The sequence below is a fragment of the Ranitomeya variabilis genome, chromosome 4 (genome assembly GCF_051348905.1).
Source record: "Ranitomeya variabilis isolate aRanVar5 chromosome 4, aRanVar5.hap1, whole genome shotgun sequence".
Classification (NCBI taxonomy): Eukaryota; Metazoa; Chordata; class Amphibia; order Anura; family Dendrobatidae; genus Ranitomeya; species Ranitomeya variabilis.
In genome coordinates, this window is record NC_135235.1 from 548,273,242 (window position 1) to 548,291,151 (window position 17,910).

The 17,910-nt window shown below is 45.9% G+C and overlaps 2 protein-coding genes across 15 annotated transcripts in view; one reads left to right on the plus strand and one right to left on the minus strand.

Annotated features, from left to right (window-relative positions):
• Positions 1-17,910, minus strand: part of LOC143765697 (uncharacterized) — a 247,057-nt gene that overhangs the window by 67,983 nt on the left and 161,164 nt on the right. For 9 of the 11 annotated variants that reach the window (XM_077252623.1, XM_077252626.1, XM_077252625.1 and 6 more), the window contains one exon: positions 16,679-16,741. In XM_077252623.1, coding sequence (XP_077108738.1) covers positions 16,679-16,741 — 63 coding nt within the window. Of the gene's footprint in view, positions 1-13,909; positions 14,039-16,678; positions 16,742-17,910 lie in introns of those variants that run through there. The other 2 variants (XM_077252627.1, XM_077252631.1) reach the window with 1 other exon arrangement.
• The window catches only part of LOC143765695 (protein kinase C delta type-like), a 90,226-nt gene that overhangs the window by 2,008 nt on the left and 70,308 nt on the right, over positions 1-17,910 (plus strand). Inside the window, exons 1-8 of one of the 4 annotated variants that reach the window (XM_077252619.1) lie at positions 7,420-7,550; positions 7,807-8,081; positions 9,595-9,686; positions 10,195-10,257; positions 10,886-11,024; positions 13,360-13,503; positions 13,843-13,968; positions 16,564-17,706. In XM_077252619.1, coding sequence (XP_077108734.1) covers positions 7,460-7,550; positions 7,807-8,081; positions 9,595-9,686; positions 10,195-10,257; positions 10,886-11,024; positions 13,360-13,503; positions 13,843-13,968; positions 16,564-16,629 — 996 coding nt within the window. In that variant the 5' untranslated portion in view covers positions 7,420-7,459 and the 3' untranslated portion in view covers positions 16,630-17,706. Of the gene's footprint in view, positions 1-7,419; positions 7,551-7,806; positions 8,082-9,594; positions 9,687-10,194; positions 10,258-10,885; positions 11,025-13,359; positions 13,504-13,842; positions 13,969-16,563; positions 17,707-17,910 lie in introns of those variants that run through there. The other 3 variants (XR_013213448.1, XR_013213449.1, XM_077252618.1) reach the window with 3 other exon arrangements.

Sequence of the window (17,910 nt, forward strand, 5' to 3'; positions counted from 1 at the left end):
GCACTGAGTCTCCTGTAAACATGGAGTGCTTTTACTTTGTTGCTCTGCAGCACTCAGAAGGGGTTGACCAGTAGTGAATAAATCCTTAAATGACTTTCTCTGCCGTAAACAGTCCTAGAAGTTGCCACATTTGTTGCCAATGTTATAATGTTACTATTTCCTCCTCTACTCCCCTTTTGTTTAGTCTTTCCACATTCACATACAAGGTTTCTCCAGTTTATCCCCCCCACTCTAGAACTCTCTACCCCAACATATCAGACTCACCTACTGTGGAAACCTTCCTAAGGAACCTGAAGGCCTACGTCTTCCGACAAGCCTACAACCTGCAGTAACCCTCGCTCCACCACACCGCTGCACGACCAGCGCTGCCCTCCCTTCTGTATCCTCACCCACCCCCTGTAGACTGTGAGCCCTCGGGGGCAGGGTCCTCGTTCCTCCTGTACCAGTCGCTGACTCGTATTGGTCAGGATTATTGCACCTGTTATTACTATGTATTCTCCTTCTCACATGTAAAGCGCTATGGAGTAAATGGCGCTATAATAATAAATAATAATAATCCATGGGAGGACTAGGTGAAGTGCATTATATTCTATGAAGGACCATGGGGAGTGCATTATCTTGTTTGGAGGACCATGGGAGGTGCATTATCTTGTTTGGAGGACCACGGGAGGTGCATTATATTCAATGGAGTACCATGAGGAGTTAATTTTATTCTATAGAGTACCATGAGGAGTTCATTGTATTCTATAGAGGACCATGGAGAGTACATTATATTGTATGGGGGACCATGAGGGGTGCATTATACTGTATGGAGGATTATAAGAGGTTAATTATATTGTATGGAGGACCATGGGGTACATTATATTGTATGGAGGACCATTGAGGGTGCATTATATTCTTAGGAGGACCACGGGGAGTGCATAAAATTCTCTGGAGGACCATGGGGTGTACATTAAATTGTTTGGTGGATCATGGGGAGTGTATTATATTCTATGGAGGACTATGGGGGTGGATTATAGCCTATGGAGGACCATGGGGAGTACATTATATTGTATGGAGGACCATGAAGAGGGCATTATGTTGTGATGGCTGTGTGAGGCTCATGCAGTATATACGGAGGCTGTGTGGGGCTCATGCAATATATGGGGAGGCTGTGTGGGGCTCATGCAGTATATAGGAAGGCTGTGTGGGGCTCATGCAGTATATAGGGAGGCTGTGTGGGGCTCATGCAGTATATAGGAAGGCTGTGTGGGGCTCATGCAGTATATACGGAGGCTGTGTGGGGCTCATGCAGTATATAGGGAGGCTGTGTGGGGCTCTTTGCTGGACATGGGGAGGCTCTGTGGGGCTCATGCAGTCAATTCTTTCAGCGTTTTTCCTGCAGATTTCACTCATTCTGAGTGGGTAAAAATCTGCCCCAAACTCACAAGTAAGGCTACTTTCACACTAGCGTTTTTGGCTGCATGTCCCAATGCGTCGTTTAGGAGAAAAAACGCATCCTGCAAAGTTGTCTGCAGGATGCGTTTTTTCCCCATAGACTAACATTACCGACACATTGCGACGCACTGCCACACATCGCAACCGTCGTGCGACGGTTGCGTCGTGTTTTCGCGCACCGCCGCCACCAAAAAAAGTTACATGTAACGTTTTCTTGTGCGTCGGGACCGCCATTTTCGACAGCACATGCGCGGCCGAAACTCCGCCCCCTCCTCTCCGAACCTTACAATGAAGCAGCGGAAGCGTCTTAAGACTGCTTCCGCTGCCAACGTCGGGCATTTTCTTCACAGTATGCGTCGGTACGTCGGGCCAACGCAGCGCGACGGCCCCGTACCGACGCTAGTGTGAAAGCAGCCTAAACAATGCAGCAAAAATGCGCGTTTTGCCACAGAGTTTTACTTGACATGACTTCTTTTAGACAAGTCTTCAACCATCTCTATAGCTGCATGGGAGACATACAGAGTGACAAGGAGGGTGAAGCTGGGGGTCCGGGGAAGAGTCTGAGCTGTCAGGAGGGATTCATAGCTGGAGAGGTCATCTTACAGGTCACATGACATCAGAGACTGACTTCCTGTTGGAGCGCCCCCAAGGGCTAGGGGTACTCGACATCGGGTCCTTCGGTTCTCAAGGGGGATGTCACAGTGGCTGACACGGTCCGTGGCCCTCGGGAGGTCCGTTGTAAAAGGGGAAAGGTATTTAAAGGGATATGTTCGTGACACCACCTGTGGTATTCGGTCAGGGTGACCGACGCTGCTTAGGGGTCCGCTGGGGTGATGATATGGCAGCTAGATGGTATACCTTCCCACAGGTGAAGTGTGTCCCCAGGGCTTCCCAGAGTGGAGATGGTGGATGGTGTGAGACGCAGTGAAGAACGAGGACACAAGGTTGCAGTCTCTTTACCTTTACTGAAGACTTCAGCATCCACAGTCCAGAGCACCAGATCACAGGGCAGGCAGAGTCCGCCCGGTTTGGAGGCAAATCTAGAGTCCCCTTATCTAGGTGGAAATCAGTAGCCTTCCTCTAGCGCCTGGGTGTTGTAGTACCTTATTGCTGAGCCTCTCATAAGGTCCTCACAACTGTTGTAGACGTTCTAGATGTTGTGTCTCTCTCTGTCCCCCAGATGGATAGGACAAACCTGTATGACCGGTGGCCTGAGGCTTTTTACAGGGCCTCTATCATGCCCCAGCCTCTCGTGGGTGCCACCTTGCCTCCTGGGTATAGGGCGGGAAGGTAACGTGGATTTAGCTGTCCTGCCGGTCTCTGGAGCAAGGCATAGTGAACTGTTGCTCCCTCGGTTTTCCGGCTACCGGGATCCTGCGCCTCAGAAGGAGGCAGCCTGTGTAGGGCAGAACAGGTTTTCTCTCCTTTTGCTATGACTTCTCCTCACTCTCTACAATACAGTTCTCTGTTCGTGTCTCTTTCTGGAAGCTGCCGCACGTGGGGCAGGCGCAGCTCTGTGTCCTTCTGTCTAGGCCTCGGACAGGATCCCACCCCAACTACCTGAGCAGAGCTCAGATAGCAACTGCCTGAGCGGAGCTCAGCCAGCTTCTGTCTAACTTCCTATACAGACCACCAGTTTTACCTAATTGTGAAGAGTGCCCTAATAAATAGGAGCATAGCTCCCCCTGGTGGACTGGAGTGTGAAATGTGTTGTGTGTTGGTGTTACCTGGTAGTGAGATCTCCTTTATCGCCTCCAACCGTAACACCACTCCCCCTAGAGGAGAATGATATTACTGCAACGACCAGGACCCTGGGGCGCTGCACTGTCAACACATTAGTGCATGTACTGTAATAGTTATCAGACCGGAGATCACATGACCCAACTCCCTATAATGAAGGGGGGATGTGTCAATGTAACTGATGTGGGATGAAAGAAAGCACTTCTGGACGACCCTTACATTATACATTTCTGGGCAGTCCACTCATTACTCTGCACTGACGTTCTAAAACATCAATGGAGTGTAAGCAGCTTGCACAAGATGGTGAAGCTGTGGGGTGGCGAGCAGACTGTCAGCCAGACTTCCCAGACAGTAGGTAAAACCTGGCTTATTACCATGCTCACCATCTCCATGGTTGAATACACTGTGCTAAACCAGCGCTTCTGTATACAGAGTAAGAAGAGATTAGAAGACATGGACTGTGCTTCCTTCTCCAGATCCAGAGAACATGTGACGCTAGATGTAGGGAGGGACCAGGAGCTGCTTGGCTGTAGGAGGTCAGGTCAGCTCTGCCATGCAGGCCGGAGGCTGAAATTCTCCTGTAACTGGGGAGAATATACCAGCCTAAGCTACAGGGTAAATTAGCACTAATAAGAATGTTAACCCCTTTATGACCGTGGAAATGTTGGTACGTCCAAGGTCGCCTCCCCCTGATTTTATCAGCTGACATGTGACCCTAACAGCTGCGGTTGGAATCGCTATCCACCTGCGGCTGTTAAGGCTACTTTCACACTAGCGTCGGGCCCGGCCCGGCCCGTCGCAGTGCGTCGGGCCGAAGTCACCAACGCTAGCGTTGTCTCCGACGCACAACGGGGGCAGCAGATGCATTTTTCCAGCGCATCCGCTGCCCCATTGTGAGGTGCGGGGAAGTGCGGGGAGGTGGGGGCGGAGTTCCGGCCGCGCATGCGCGGACGGAAAAAGCGGACCGTCGGGAGCAAAAAACGTAACATGTAGCGTTTTTTGGTCCCGACGGTCCGCCACAACACGGCGCAACCATCGCACGACGGTTGCGACGTGTGTCAATCCGTCGCAATACGTCGCATAATGTTAGTCTATGGGGAAAAAACGCATCCTGCAAACACTTTTGCAGGATGCGTTTTTTCGGCAAAACGACGCATTGTGGCGGATTGCAGTTAACGCCAGTGTGAAAGTAGCCTAACATGTTTAATGCCGCTGTCAATCTCTGACAGCGGAATGTAACATGATCGTGCCGGAAGCGCATCACAAACCCTGCCCATCGACACCCACGTCACATGACCGCGGGCTGCTAATGAATTGGCATGACAACCCAGAGTCTGCGGAGACTACTGTCATTGTCATCACCCAAACTGCTGTGAGTATTTTAGCTACAGAAACGCCCTGCCATGTGTAGCACAGGTGATCGGAGGATCGCAGCTTCTAGTCTCCCATGGACCATTGTACCCAGTAAAAAGCAAAAACACATTCCCCCCATATGAACAAGAAAAGGGAATCTAAAAAATGCCATAAAAAGTAAGCCCCATGTAAGGCAAAAAAAGGCAAAACTTTTGAATATCCAAGTGAGAACATTCTTTTTAGAGCACTTATAAGCGCATGTATGAGAAAACCCAAAAAAGTGTATGGTCAGGAATGGGGGGGTGCAGCCTGATTGCAAACTGGTTAAACAGCTAGAATACTGAAGGCGAATGATCTTTATATATGGAAAAAATATGCTGGAGCGATTTTCTAAAAAGGAGACTGTCAGCAGGTTTGTCTGCAAATTTATATTTTTAGCTGCATCATAACTGAGAAAATGTAGCTTTAATCTGATTTACGTTGCTCCCGAGTTTTGGGAATTCTGTGACTATGACATGCCCCTGGCATTCTGCAGTAAGTGCTTTACCACACCTCTGCTCTGGAGTGACAGTTGTAGCATTCGTCCAGATGCCCATTTAGATGCCCCTCCAGATGCAAGTCAATTTGAAAATGGCGCCCGCCATGCCTGCGCAGTAGCAGCTATCAGTATGTATAGATTCCATAGCTGCTATTGCGCAGGCGCTGGCGTCACTATCTTGGAGGAGGAAATCTTTTCTTTCTTCTCCAGCTAGATTGCGCCGCCGGGGCCTGCACAATAGCAGCTATCGGATCTCTATATACACCGGTAGCTGCTACTGCGCAGGTGCGGCAAGTGCCATTTTCAATTTTTTTTTTTTTCTCCAAGCTGAATAACATGAATAAAATGTATTCGTGTCACAGTAAACATGCGATTATGCTGCAGTGCAGGTGGTACGGCCGGCACCTTCTTGCAGAAGCACTTTTTATGTATATACAGATATTCAATATGCAAACTAGTGGGCAGGTCAGTGAGGGATCAGGGACCTGTCAGCAGTCTGCATTATGAATATATTATCAGACACCATATACACCAAACACACCTTAGGGCATGAGAATCTCATTAACACAAAACTGAAAATACAGATTAAAGAACAACCACATCGCCCAAGGTATCATTGTAAGGCCGGGGTCACACTTGCAAGTGCAATGCGAGACCCTCACCTCAATTCCTGGCACTGCTGCCGGCACTTGGGACCGGAGTGTTCAGCTGTATAGAAATCCATGCAGCCGCACACTCCAGTCCCAAGTGCCGGAAGCAGTGCTGGGTATTGAGGCGAGAAACTCGCGCCGGTTTCTCACATTGCACTCACAAGAGTGACCTTGGCCTAATCAGTATAACGGCGCCAACCTGACACTGTGTGTAGGTTACTGTGCACAATCCTGCTGACAGGATCCCTTTAAGCACCTTTTCAGATCTCCCATCTAGAGCTGCCAGCACAATACTGTAGCACTTTGCTGTTTCCATCAGTCCCATAAATTTTGAGTTGAAAATAGCAATATGCATGTTTCACCACTATCATATACAAAAACCCTCGTCAATGGACGACTGCAGGGGTCCTTTTCTAGTGATCATGAGAGTCCCAGAGTAAGATAGGTGATAAGTAGAGTCAGGAAAATGTATTCAAGTGAAGTTCAATTTTACAAACATCACTATTCTTTTCCATATTTTTTGTAGTTTGCTCCTAAGGAATTCAGTAAAATAGTTTCCACAATTTTTGTTGAACTGTACAGAGTCGGCCGAAGGTTAAAAAACTAATGTCTCTGCTGCTTGTTGTCCCCCTTACGGTCCTCAACACCTCTACTTACCATCACTGTGCCATGAAACCTCAGGCATCTTCACACTAGGCTGGGAGTAGACCCTGGGTGTCCCTGAGTCTGGAAGTCCTGGTCTACAGTACTCGTTGTAAGGCTGTGGCACATGTCGTAACATCATGACTTGCTTCATGACTCTAGCAAGGGACTTCCAGCTGCAAGTAGGCCCCAGGACATCTCTTTGGATGAGCAGGGAATTCACATGCCTAGTCACGGACAGAAGTCCCGGCCTAGTGTGAAGATGACCGGGTTCCATCAGCGCATGCTGGCAGTAAGGAGCAGCGCCAAGGACCTTGTGGATGACAAAGAGCAGAAAAGTGGAGCTGTGAGGGGAGTATTAATTTTCTGGGTATTTTTTCCTGCATATTATGCTTGGGGAGTCTTTCCATACCCCAGTACCTGAGAGCTTAGTAAAGGAAATCGAATTAGCTGAGAATAAATTCACTGTAAATCGAATGTCCAGGTAAAATCCAGAATGCTGTAGATAAGCCCCTGATGCCGGTGGGCTTAGCTCATCTTCGATTTTGGGAGTGACAGGTTCTCTTTAACAGACAGAACCGTATAAGATTAATTACATGAATACTAAGTTGCTTATTAATAAAATCCATTAAAGGGATCCTGTCACCAAGTTTGGCCTGTGTGAGATACGGCCACCACCTTTTAGGGATGATATACAGTATTCTATAGTGCGGTATATCTGCCCTCAACCCGACCTGTAAGAGAAAAAGACCTTTTATTATACTCACCTGCAGGGCGGTCCGGTCCAAACGGTGACAATGTTCTTAATCCGACGCCTCCCATCTTCTTATGATCGCCGTCCTCCTTGCTTTGTGTGGATGACACGTCCTTGCATCATCCGCACAGTTTCCTCGGCATCGCGCTCCTGTGCAGTCATACTTCTCAGCCCTTTTGAGTGGAGAGCGAAGTACTGCAGTGAGCATACGTCAAGGTTCTTTGTCTTTTCCTGGCACCTGCGCACTGAAATACTTTATTCTGCGCTCAATCTGGCAGAGAAGTATGACTGCACAGGAGCGCTATGCCGAGAAGACTGTGTGGATGACGCAGGGACACGTCATCCATGCGAAGCAAGAAGGAGGACAAGGATCGTAGGAAGATGGGAGGTGCCGGACCAAGAACATCGACACCCCTCGGACCGGACCGCCCCGCAGGTGGGACTAATAAAAGGTCTTTTTCTTGTCTCACGGGTCAGGTTGAGGCAGATATATCGCATTATAGAAGGCTGTATATCAGCCCTGAATGGTGGTGTCATATCTCATATTGGCCAAACCTGGTGACAGCTTCGCTTTAACACAATTTATGAAATGAAGAACAAGCTTTACTTAGAACAGAAGATTTCCTCAGTGTGAATAATGTCCTGTAAATGTTAGATTTATTCTGACATTTCCCATTCATCCCCCCTGGTAGGAAGCAGCGGTGTTTGGCCATCCAGCTCCAGCATAATCTCTCATTCCATCAAGGATAGATTATTATTCCACCATGTGATCGGAGTTGGAAGCTTTGGAAAGGTCCTGATGGCGGAAGATACTTTAACCCGCAAAGAATTTGCAGTGAAGATCATCGGCAAAACAGCCCTGCTGGCCGGAGGGGATAGGCTGGATGTGATGGTGGAGAGGCGAGTTCTGCAGCTGGCATCTGGAAGCCCCTTCCTCGTCCACTCAGCCTTCGCATTTCAGACCAAGGTATCATTGTGACTACTTAGCGCTATAAGATTTGGCCACTTCTCTGATGTTGGTAACCTGTTCATCTGAATGGGAGCTGTCCTGCAGGACCCAGGAGTGACCACTAAACCTTGTGTGCTCCGTACACTGCTCACATCCGGCTTTTAGAGGAGACGGTAACAGCTGATTGGACCTTAGAGCCACCTCCACAGAATGCAGCCTTAGTGCTGCTGAAGGTGGCTCTTTTACCTTAGTAGGCCCTGGGGGTAGTGACAGGTTCCCTTTAATGACATATTCTGAGGATGGGCTCATTATAAGAGTGAAAAACCCCTTTATCAATTGTCGCTGCACTACAAGCCTCACTGCTCAATGGGCAATACCTCTGCCAGGGACAAACTTTACAGATGTGATGTAGGAGGTATTAATGTGCAGAACAAAATGGCTCTAATAGTTATCCATTTTTTTGAGGTTGGATTGAAAACAATAGCCAGCTTGCTAGTGTTTTTGAGGTTTTACGGCTCTTACATATTATGTTACCTTTATTCTCGGGGTGTTTATGATTATGGTAAAACCAGCTACAACGCTCCTGCGGAAAGTGAGTATATGTTTATTTTTTATTTTTTTAACCTGTCATACGTGGCTGGGCAATATACTACGTGGCTTTGCAATATACTACGTGGCTCTGTGCTGTATACTACGTCACTGGGCAATATACTATGTGGCTGGGCAATACACTACGTGGCTCTGTGCTGTATACTACGTCACTGGGCAATATACTACGTGGCTGGGCAATATACTACGTGGCTCTGTGCTGTATACTACGTGGCTCTGTGCTGTATACTACGTGGCTGGGCAATATACTACGTGGCTGGGCAATATACTACGTGGCTGGGCAATATACTACGTCACTGGGCAATATACTACGTGGCTCTGTGCTGTATACTACGTGGCTCTGTGCTGTATACTACGTGGCTGGGCAATATACTACGTCACTGGGCAATATACTACGTGGCTCTGTGCTGTATACTACGTGGCTCTGTGCTGTATACTACGTGGCTGGGCAATATACTACGTGGCTGGGCAATATACTACATGGCTGGGCAATATACTACGTGGCTCTGTGCTGTATACTACGTCACTGGGCAATATACTACGTGGCTCAGTGCTGTATACTACGTCACTGGGCAATATACTACGTCACTGGGCAATATACTACGTCACTGGGCAATATACTACGTGGCTGGGCAATGTACTACGTGGCTCTGCTGTATACTACGTCACTGGGCAATATACTACGTGGACATACATATTCTAGAATACCCAATGCGTTAGAATCGGGCCACAATCTAGTATTCTACATAATTGTTTAGAATTTTAGGGGTCCCAGCAGTTAAAACACCTTTTTCATTCAATGAGTGACTACATATCACAGCAATATGCTTTCATTTAACTTTCTTGGATAGAAAACCCCTTTAAGTAGTAAAATCTGTATTTGTCTTTAGTGTATAATAAATGCAAATGTTCCATATTACAGATTAATATTTTCTTTGGAATGGAGTACATGCGCTGTGGGGACTTTCACCAACTTCTAGAAAGGAATGGGCCACTAGACATCGCCAGTGCCAGGTAATGTGTTAAAGGAGTTGTCCGATCTCAGAAGAAAAGTCATCAGTCACTGTACATGACTGCAGACTGCCAGATTGTGACAGGGGGCAATGCGCACACGGTCACGACTTCCCTGTGTTCCCCAATCAGGTGGGCGATCCTGTGTACAATTTGCACATTTGTGGTCACGTGCTGACTAGTCTCACCCGGCTTCTCTCAGTAGTAAAGAATTGAGAGACGTGCAGGGTACAGTCAGAACATAATCGCCAATATGTAATTTTCATACACTCATTCATTCATTCATTCCTACCTTCTCGAGACTGCAGTACTGATAGTGTGCACTTCTTACACCGTCACGATTCGGCGGTCATATACAGTGACTGCAGACTTTTCTTCTGAGACCGGACAACCCTTTTATAAAACCCTCTAAGTTAAGAGGAATAATATAGAATAATGCTTCTAATGACTGATATGATTGCCAGGTTTCCTCTCTATGGGATCTGATACTTATTCATTTTCTCTTTGTCAGATTCTATACCGCCGAACTGGTGTGTGGGATCCAGTTCCTCCATTCAAGAGGCGTCATCCACAGGTAATCTAGTCAGTGTTAGGCCGGGTCACACCAGCGTATATTCTCTCATCTAAGAGAATCCGGACGATTATCCAAATCGCACGTTGATTAAACTCTGAACAGAATTTGATCAGAGTGATCACAGTGTGATTTCATTTTTTCGGATGAGGAGAAGATGGGAAAAAAAAGTCTCCATCATCTGCAATCAGACTGCACTCAGATGTCATCCGAGTGTAGTGTGATGTTTTCCATGGACTCATTGACTTGCATATTGAAGCATGATCCGATAATCTGATCCAACTCGGGCATGTTGCGATCGGAAACAATCAGACATGTACACGGCCCCATAGAATAACATTGGTCCGAGTACAATCTGATGCTTTGTCACCCAGTGACAGAATAATGCGCTGTACCTGGGGTCTAGTCGTCCTGTCTGGTGTCACAGACAGGAAGCTGCAGATGAGCGGCCGTCACATGTCATACAGTGATCCCTACAGTGCGCAGGTAGGGTACATAGTAATGGAGTCATCTCAGATGAGCAAAGTACAGCAGGAAGAGAAAAGCGGTTTATTCCCATCTGTCATCATGTGACCACAGATAGAAGAAGAACACTTACTTTATACTCAGGTTATTTTTCTTTTTCTTACAGAGACCTAAAGCCCGAGAACATCCTGGTGGCTGAGACGGGCCATATTAAGATCACGGATTACGGTCTAGCACTTGACAACATGCACGGAGACCAAACAGCCACCGGATTCGCTGGAACAATAGGTGACATGGCTCCTGAGGTGAGAATAGAATGTTTTTATTTTTTGTATATACCATATTTTTTGCTTTGTAAGACGCTCCGGATTATAAGACGCACCCCAAATTTTGAGGAGAAAAATAGGAAAAAACTTTTTAATAAATTGGTGGGGCGTCTTATAATCCATGCGTCTTATTACTTACCAGGGGTTGTGGCTGTGGTGGATCAGGGTCCCAGGCTCGTTGCTGGAGGCAGGAGTGGAGCATTGCTGCAGGCTGGGATGAGGGGTTCTGCAGGGGGCTCCTGTGCTGCAGGGGGGCTCCTGTGCTGCAAGCTGGGATGAGGGGTCTGCAGGGGAGCTCCTGTGCTGCAAGCTGGGATGAGGGGTCTGCAGGGGGCTCCTGTGCTGCAGGGCTGTCTCCGGTGCTGCGGGGTCTCTGGCGACATTTTGTGAAAGGCCAGAGCCCCCGGCAGTTCGTCCATGCGTTCCTGTATGACTGACTCCGGGAAAATGGCCGCCGGAATCTCGAGAGATGAGATCTCAGCGCTGAAATCTCATCTCCCGAGATTCCGGTGGCCATTTTCCCGGAGTCAGTCATACTGGAACGCATGGACGAACTGCCGGGGGGGGCTCTGGTCTTTCACAAAATGTCGCCAGAGCCCCCCGCAGCACCGGAGCCTCCAGCATCACCCGGGGCAGCAGCGGACAACCCCGGCAGCGGCGGCGGACAACAGCGGAGGCGGGCGGTAGCGGCGGCGGACACCCCCTCATCCCAGCCTGTAATGGTAAGCGGTATATCCGCTTTGTTAGACGCACTCACATTTCCCCCCCAAATTTTGGGGAAATAAAGTGCGTCTTACAAAGCGGAAAATACGGTAAAAGGTTTTTCAGGTAATTTCACATTGATTAGCTTTATTTATGCGCGTTCATCAATATAAAATCATTGGGGGTCCGATCCCACTGATTAGCTGTTCTTACAGAAGCAACCAGAGCAGAACATCGCACCTCTGTACTGTTTAGTGGTCAGTACTGAGGACTGCAGATCAGACCGTGTTCATTTCAGTAGGGACTAATCTGTAGTACCAGCAATGGCCACTAACCAGTGTAGGGAGCTGTGACGCCTGTGTATTGGTTATACCACCGGCGGAGGTGATAACAGCTAATCAGTGGGACTGCCGGGTGTTGGCTCCCACCATTCTTATATTGATGATCTGTTCTGCTCATCAATATAAAGTATTAGAAACCCCCTATAAATGATTTTCATTATAAATATCACCCATCCCCAGAAAAGGTGAGAAATGTGTGACCTCCGGGGGCTTCACTGCTATGTACCCCACAATCACCAAATGGGAGGACCAGAGCCTCCTACTCTTCCCAGGCTACATGTCTACATGGACAGTGAACTATGGCCGACCAGGTGTAATGCTGAGTTATCCGGACCATAGATGTCCTAAAGGGTTAATAAAATGTGTAATGATGATACAGGAAAATGTGTTATTTTATGTGCATTTATTACATTTATTACATAACACGCATCAGTTGTATCTAGTACATCGGACTAACTGATCTGTGTATATTAGACAAGGCCAGCCGCCACCTCAATACTATCAGCCATAATGCCACAGATAGCTCCTTAACCCCTTCATAGCATATGGCGGACATGCCGGATATATGTTGTGTCTCTGCTTTCATGCGGGCTCACCCGCAGAGCCTTCATCTTTTCCGGCAGATGATGGGTGATTTAATGAGCCATCATGTGCCTTTATCAGCTGCGGGTGTGACACTGCTCTGTCTACATCCGTTAACCTGTTAAATCCTGCGGTCAATCTCAGACAATGGCATTTAACATGTGCAGGTGGGGGTGTGCGTTTTTCCATACTCCCATCAATGGGCCCATGACATGATCATGATCTCAGAAAATGGCAACACAAGTAAAGGTTGTTTTTTTTTTTACAAATCTAAGATTTTCTTTTTCACCACTTAAATAAACACGAATGATGTCAAGTACAACTCGTCCTTCAAAAAACAAGCTCTCATATAGTTATGTGGACGGAAAAATAAAAAAGTTATGGCTCTTCAAAGAAGGAACATGCTAAAACAAAAAAGCTGACAATCTCTTGGTATGAAGGGGTTACAGTGTGAGCCGGTAACACACTGAGCCGAGCGTTGTGTGCGCCGTCACACCCGTATATATTACATTCACTCTGTTAGTATAGTTTATTAAGTTCATTTATGGAGCATAATTATGGAAGATCCTTTGTGCCTCTGACTGAGTAGTAAGACTTACTGCCATTACTATAGGATCACATAACAATATGAGTGACATATACGTGCGGTGACAGGAGGTGGCACTACTAATAATGCTGCTCTATGGCAGATCCTGGACATGCAGCAGTATTACGCCGGAGTCGACTGGTTCTCGCTTGGAGTCATCATAAACCAGATGCTGACCAGTTTTACTACCTACAATCCTGCAGTGTTTGATGAGTCCTCCTCCGGCGCCAAGGACATCATTGAACAGGTCAGTATGTTCCCGGTATAAGGGTCTAGTATTGGGGTCATACAATGTTAGTAGTCCCTGACCCGGAGGCTGTAATTGTACTGAACACAGTCTTACACAGACATCTTCTCCCAATCCTCAACCTCGTAAACAACATTTACTATGTCCCGCTATGGATAAGAGAAGTAGAGATCCATTGCTTGCACCCCCTCATCACTAAATATCACTATCATATACCATCACAGCACACAACGCGTCATGGAGAGCAACAATCAGAAAGAAGTGATCACTGTGTATAATCTTTCCTGGTCAGATCACAGGGTTCACTCACTAAATCCTAAATACATTTCTCCTTTTCAGCTCCTGCAGGAAGATCCAGTTCAGCGACTAGGAGTCCATGGTAACATCCGAGAACACCTCTTCTTCCAGCGAATTGATTGGGTCTCTGTGGAAGCCCTTAGGATGGCCCCACCATACATCCCTGTAGTAAGTAATGGGAGAATTCTCCCATGGATCTGAATAAGATTCTCTCCCACAATCGTCTACGCTTTTGGTTCTGTGATACATTATGTTTAGTGTCAGGGTTGGAAAATAATTTGGCTCGCGTTATTGGACAATGTAATCTCTTAGCAGTGTATGTCTAGTCTATAGGATTGTTCTTCTTTCAGGCCCTTTTGAGGGTTACATGCAAATAATTAACTAGTTATAAGTTCTGTTAGGTACAAGCCATTTAAAGGGAATCTGTCACCCCAAAAATCGTATATGAGCTAAGGCCACTGGCATCAGGGGCTTATCTAAAGCATTCTGTAATGCTGTAGATAAGCCCCCGATGTAACCTGAAAGGTAAGAAAAACAGGTTATATTATACTCACCCAGGGGCGGTCCCTTTTCGTTTCGGGACCGATAGGTGTCGCGGTCCGGGTCCAGGGTCTCCTATCTTCATTCGATGACGTCCTCTTCTTGTCTTCCTGCCGCGGCTCCTGTTGAGGGCAGAGCGAAGTACTGCTGGGCCTCTCTGACCTCTCCCGGCGCCTGCGCACTGCAGTACTTTGCTCTGCCCTCAACAGGGCACACAAAGTACACCTGCGCCGAAGCCGCGGCAGGAAGACAAGAAGAGGACGTCATCGTATAAAGATAGGAGGCGCCGCACCCATCAGACCCGAAATTAACCAGGACCGCCCCTGGGTGAGTATAATATAACCTGTTTTTCTTACCTTTCAGGTTACATCGGGGGCTTATCTACAGCATTACAGAATGCTGTAGATAAGCCCCTGATGCTGGTGGCCTGAGCTCATATACGATTTTTGGGGGTAACAGATTCCCTTTAATCAGACAAAGCATTGCATAGCCGTCTGTAGCTGGAGCTAGAGAAGACCGCCCTTGGTAAAACATTTTTTTACATGAGCCCTCCATAAGGAGCAGTTCATAAGATTTTTATATCTTTCATGCAGACCTGGAAGTGATTCTAAAGATTAATTTACATTTTTAAATAACATTTCTCCTTTTTATAGTCTCCACTGCTAATTTACACCAGATGAAAACTAAAACAAAAAATAGGAACACATTTTTGTCAAAAAACAGAACTGATGGAGCTAGGCCAATTCAGAAAGACCTATAGGTACAAGAGAACGAGAGACACCAGGAAGAACAAAATGTATTAGAGTAAAAAAATACCAGTGTATACTGGTGTGGACAAAGAATGGAAAAACCACTCGGAAAACAAGGAAGACCAAAAGGAGGAGACACTGAGACGCAGGTCACTTATTGCAGGAAATAAGTATCAGGACAAAGAGGTATCTTTCCTATATACCAACTGCCGCTGTGTTTCCATGATGTTTGATTATTACTTTTTATATAATATTTTCCTTATTCATGTTGTTTGTGAGCGCCTTCTGTGACGCCACTTACCGTACTAGATAATAAAGGTGTTTTTACTTTATAGAGACCTCTTTGTCCTGACATTTTTTTCCTGCAATAAGTAACCTGCGTCTCGGTGACTCCTCCTTTTGGTCTTCCTATTTTTTTTTTCAATTCGGAAAGAGTCTGTAAACAGGTGAAAGTGTTCAGAGCTGAAGTGATAAGTACAGATTGTACTGATATAAACACTTGTCGTTCTCACCATACTTGGGCTATTGCCTGTTACCTGCACATAATTCAGCATCCTATGTATGATGAGACAGAAATGTGACCGGCCATAGAGATGATTAGTGGCGCTGCAGCTCATTGAAGTGACCAGACGTCAGCTGCAATGCTCATGGTGCTGGTTTTGTCTCTAAGATATTATATTCACATTTGAAAATGTTCCTTTAAAGGGAACCTGTCACCAGGTTTGTCCCACATGAGACATTTCAGCCCTGATATACATCATTCTAATGTGCTGTATATCTGCCCCCATTCCAACATGCAAGACAAGAAAAAGACCTTTTACATACTCCCCTACAGGGCGTTCGGGTTCGATGGGCATCACTGGTGTAGGTCCGGTGCCTCCCTTCTTCTAGTGATGCCGTTCCCCTTCTTGCTTCATGTGGATGACGTGTCCTATATCAGCCACACAATGTCCCCGGAATTGCGCTCCTGAGCAAACGTACTTATGACCAGGGGGCAGAGTAAAGTCCTGCAGTGCGCATGCGGCGGAGCTCTTTGAACTTTCCTGGTGAATGAGCACTGCAGGACATTGATCGGCCCTTCACAGGGCTGAGAGAAGTACGCCTGCGCAGGAGTGTGATACCGGGGACACTGTGGATGACGAAGGACGCATCATCCACACGAAGCAAGAAAGAGGACGGCATTGCAAGAAGAAGGGAGCCATTGGACCAAGACAGCGATGCACATCGGACCTGACCTCCCGTAGGTGAATATTATAAAAGGTCTTGCTTGTCTTGCAGGTTTGGTTGGGGGCATGTATACAGCATATTAGAATGCTGTATATCAGGGCTGAAAGGTACTGGCCTTACCTCATATGGTACTAACCTGGTGACAGGTTCCTTTTAATATTGAACTATTATTTTCAATACTTAAAGTCAAAACTGTTTGATTAGTCACTGACTTCACCATGACTTTTTTCTGCATTTTTTTCTATAGCCAACTAAGCCTAATCCCAGGTTCCCTGCTTTTAAGCTGTTCGGAGGGTTTCCATTTTTCAACTGAAAACCCTCAACAAGACACCGGCTCAATAACACCAGAGCAAGCTGCGAACCTGAGCTTCCAGAAGACCACGCCGAGAAGACCAGAGCATCGGATGTCCAACACCATCAGGGACCTACAAAAATATAACTAAGTGATAAGTATAGGTAATTATAACAAAGGATAGGTATATTTAGTCTAATAAAAAAAGAGAAAAGATAAGTCTAAGTATAGGTAAAAATAATAATTCTAGGTAAGTATTTCTAAGAATGTATAAGAATAGACAAATATAGGTAAGAAAGGATAGGTATGTTTAGTCTTTAATAAAAAAAAAAAAAAAGAAAAAGATAAGTATAGATAAGTAAGGATAAGTATAGGTAAATATAGCTAAGAAATGATAGGCCCCGCATATTTAAAATAAAAAAAAAAATATATAAGTATAGATAAGTAAGGATAACTATAGGTAAATATAGCTAAGAAATGATAGGCCCCGCATATTTAAAATAAAAAAAAATAAAAAAAAATAGGTAAGTATAGGTAAATATAGCTAAGAAATGATAGGCCTCGTATATTTAAAATAAAAAATAAAAAAAAATATATAAGTATAGATAAGTAAGGTTAAGAATAGATAAATATAGCTAAGAAATGATAGGCCCCGTATATTTAAAATTAAAAAAAAGATAAGTATAGATAAGTAAGGATAGATAAATATAGGTAAGAAAGGATAGGTATATTTAAAAAAAAAAAAAAAAAAAAGCTAAGTATAGATAATCGCCCAGTGTAAGTGCCCCCTTAGTTATACATAAGCTTTATATAGCCTAGAGATAAAGATAAGGTAGAAATATAAGTATTAGATAAGTATATAATGCCCCATGTACAGGGGTGACAGGGCCCATCCAGCGCTGACACTGCAGTGACCCAGGGATTAGCCGATCGCCAGGACATGGGGTCAGGAAGGAATTTTTCCCCACACATGGGGTTGTTTCGCCTTCCTCTGGGTCACATACTCTTTATGCAGTAAATCCTATAAATGGCGCTGGATGATTACAATAAATTAAACTAAATAATATAATAGATAACAATAAAAATTAATAAACCCCATTCATTGTGTCTGCGTCTTCTTTATATTCTTTTATTATAATGTTGGACGGCTGTAGTGATTGTGACAAATGGCGGGGAATTAAGGGTTAATCCGATACTTTGTGTGGAGTTGGGTCACGTGATGACAGTGATGTTATGGCATCTGTCATATGGCTTTCCCAGACTGATGTCACTGCCCCATCATGCCCCACATCATCCATCACA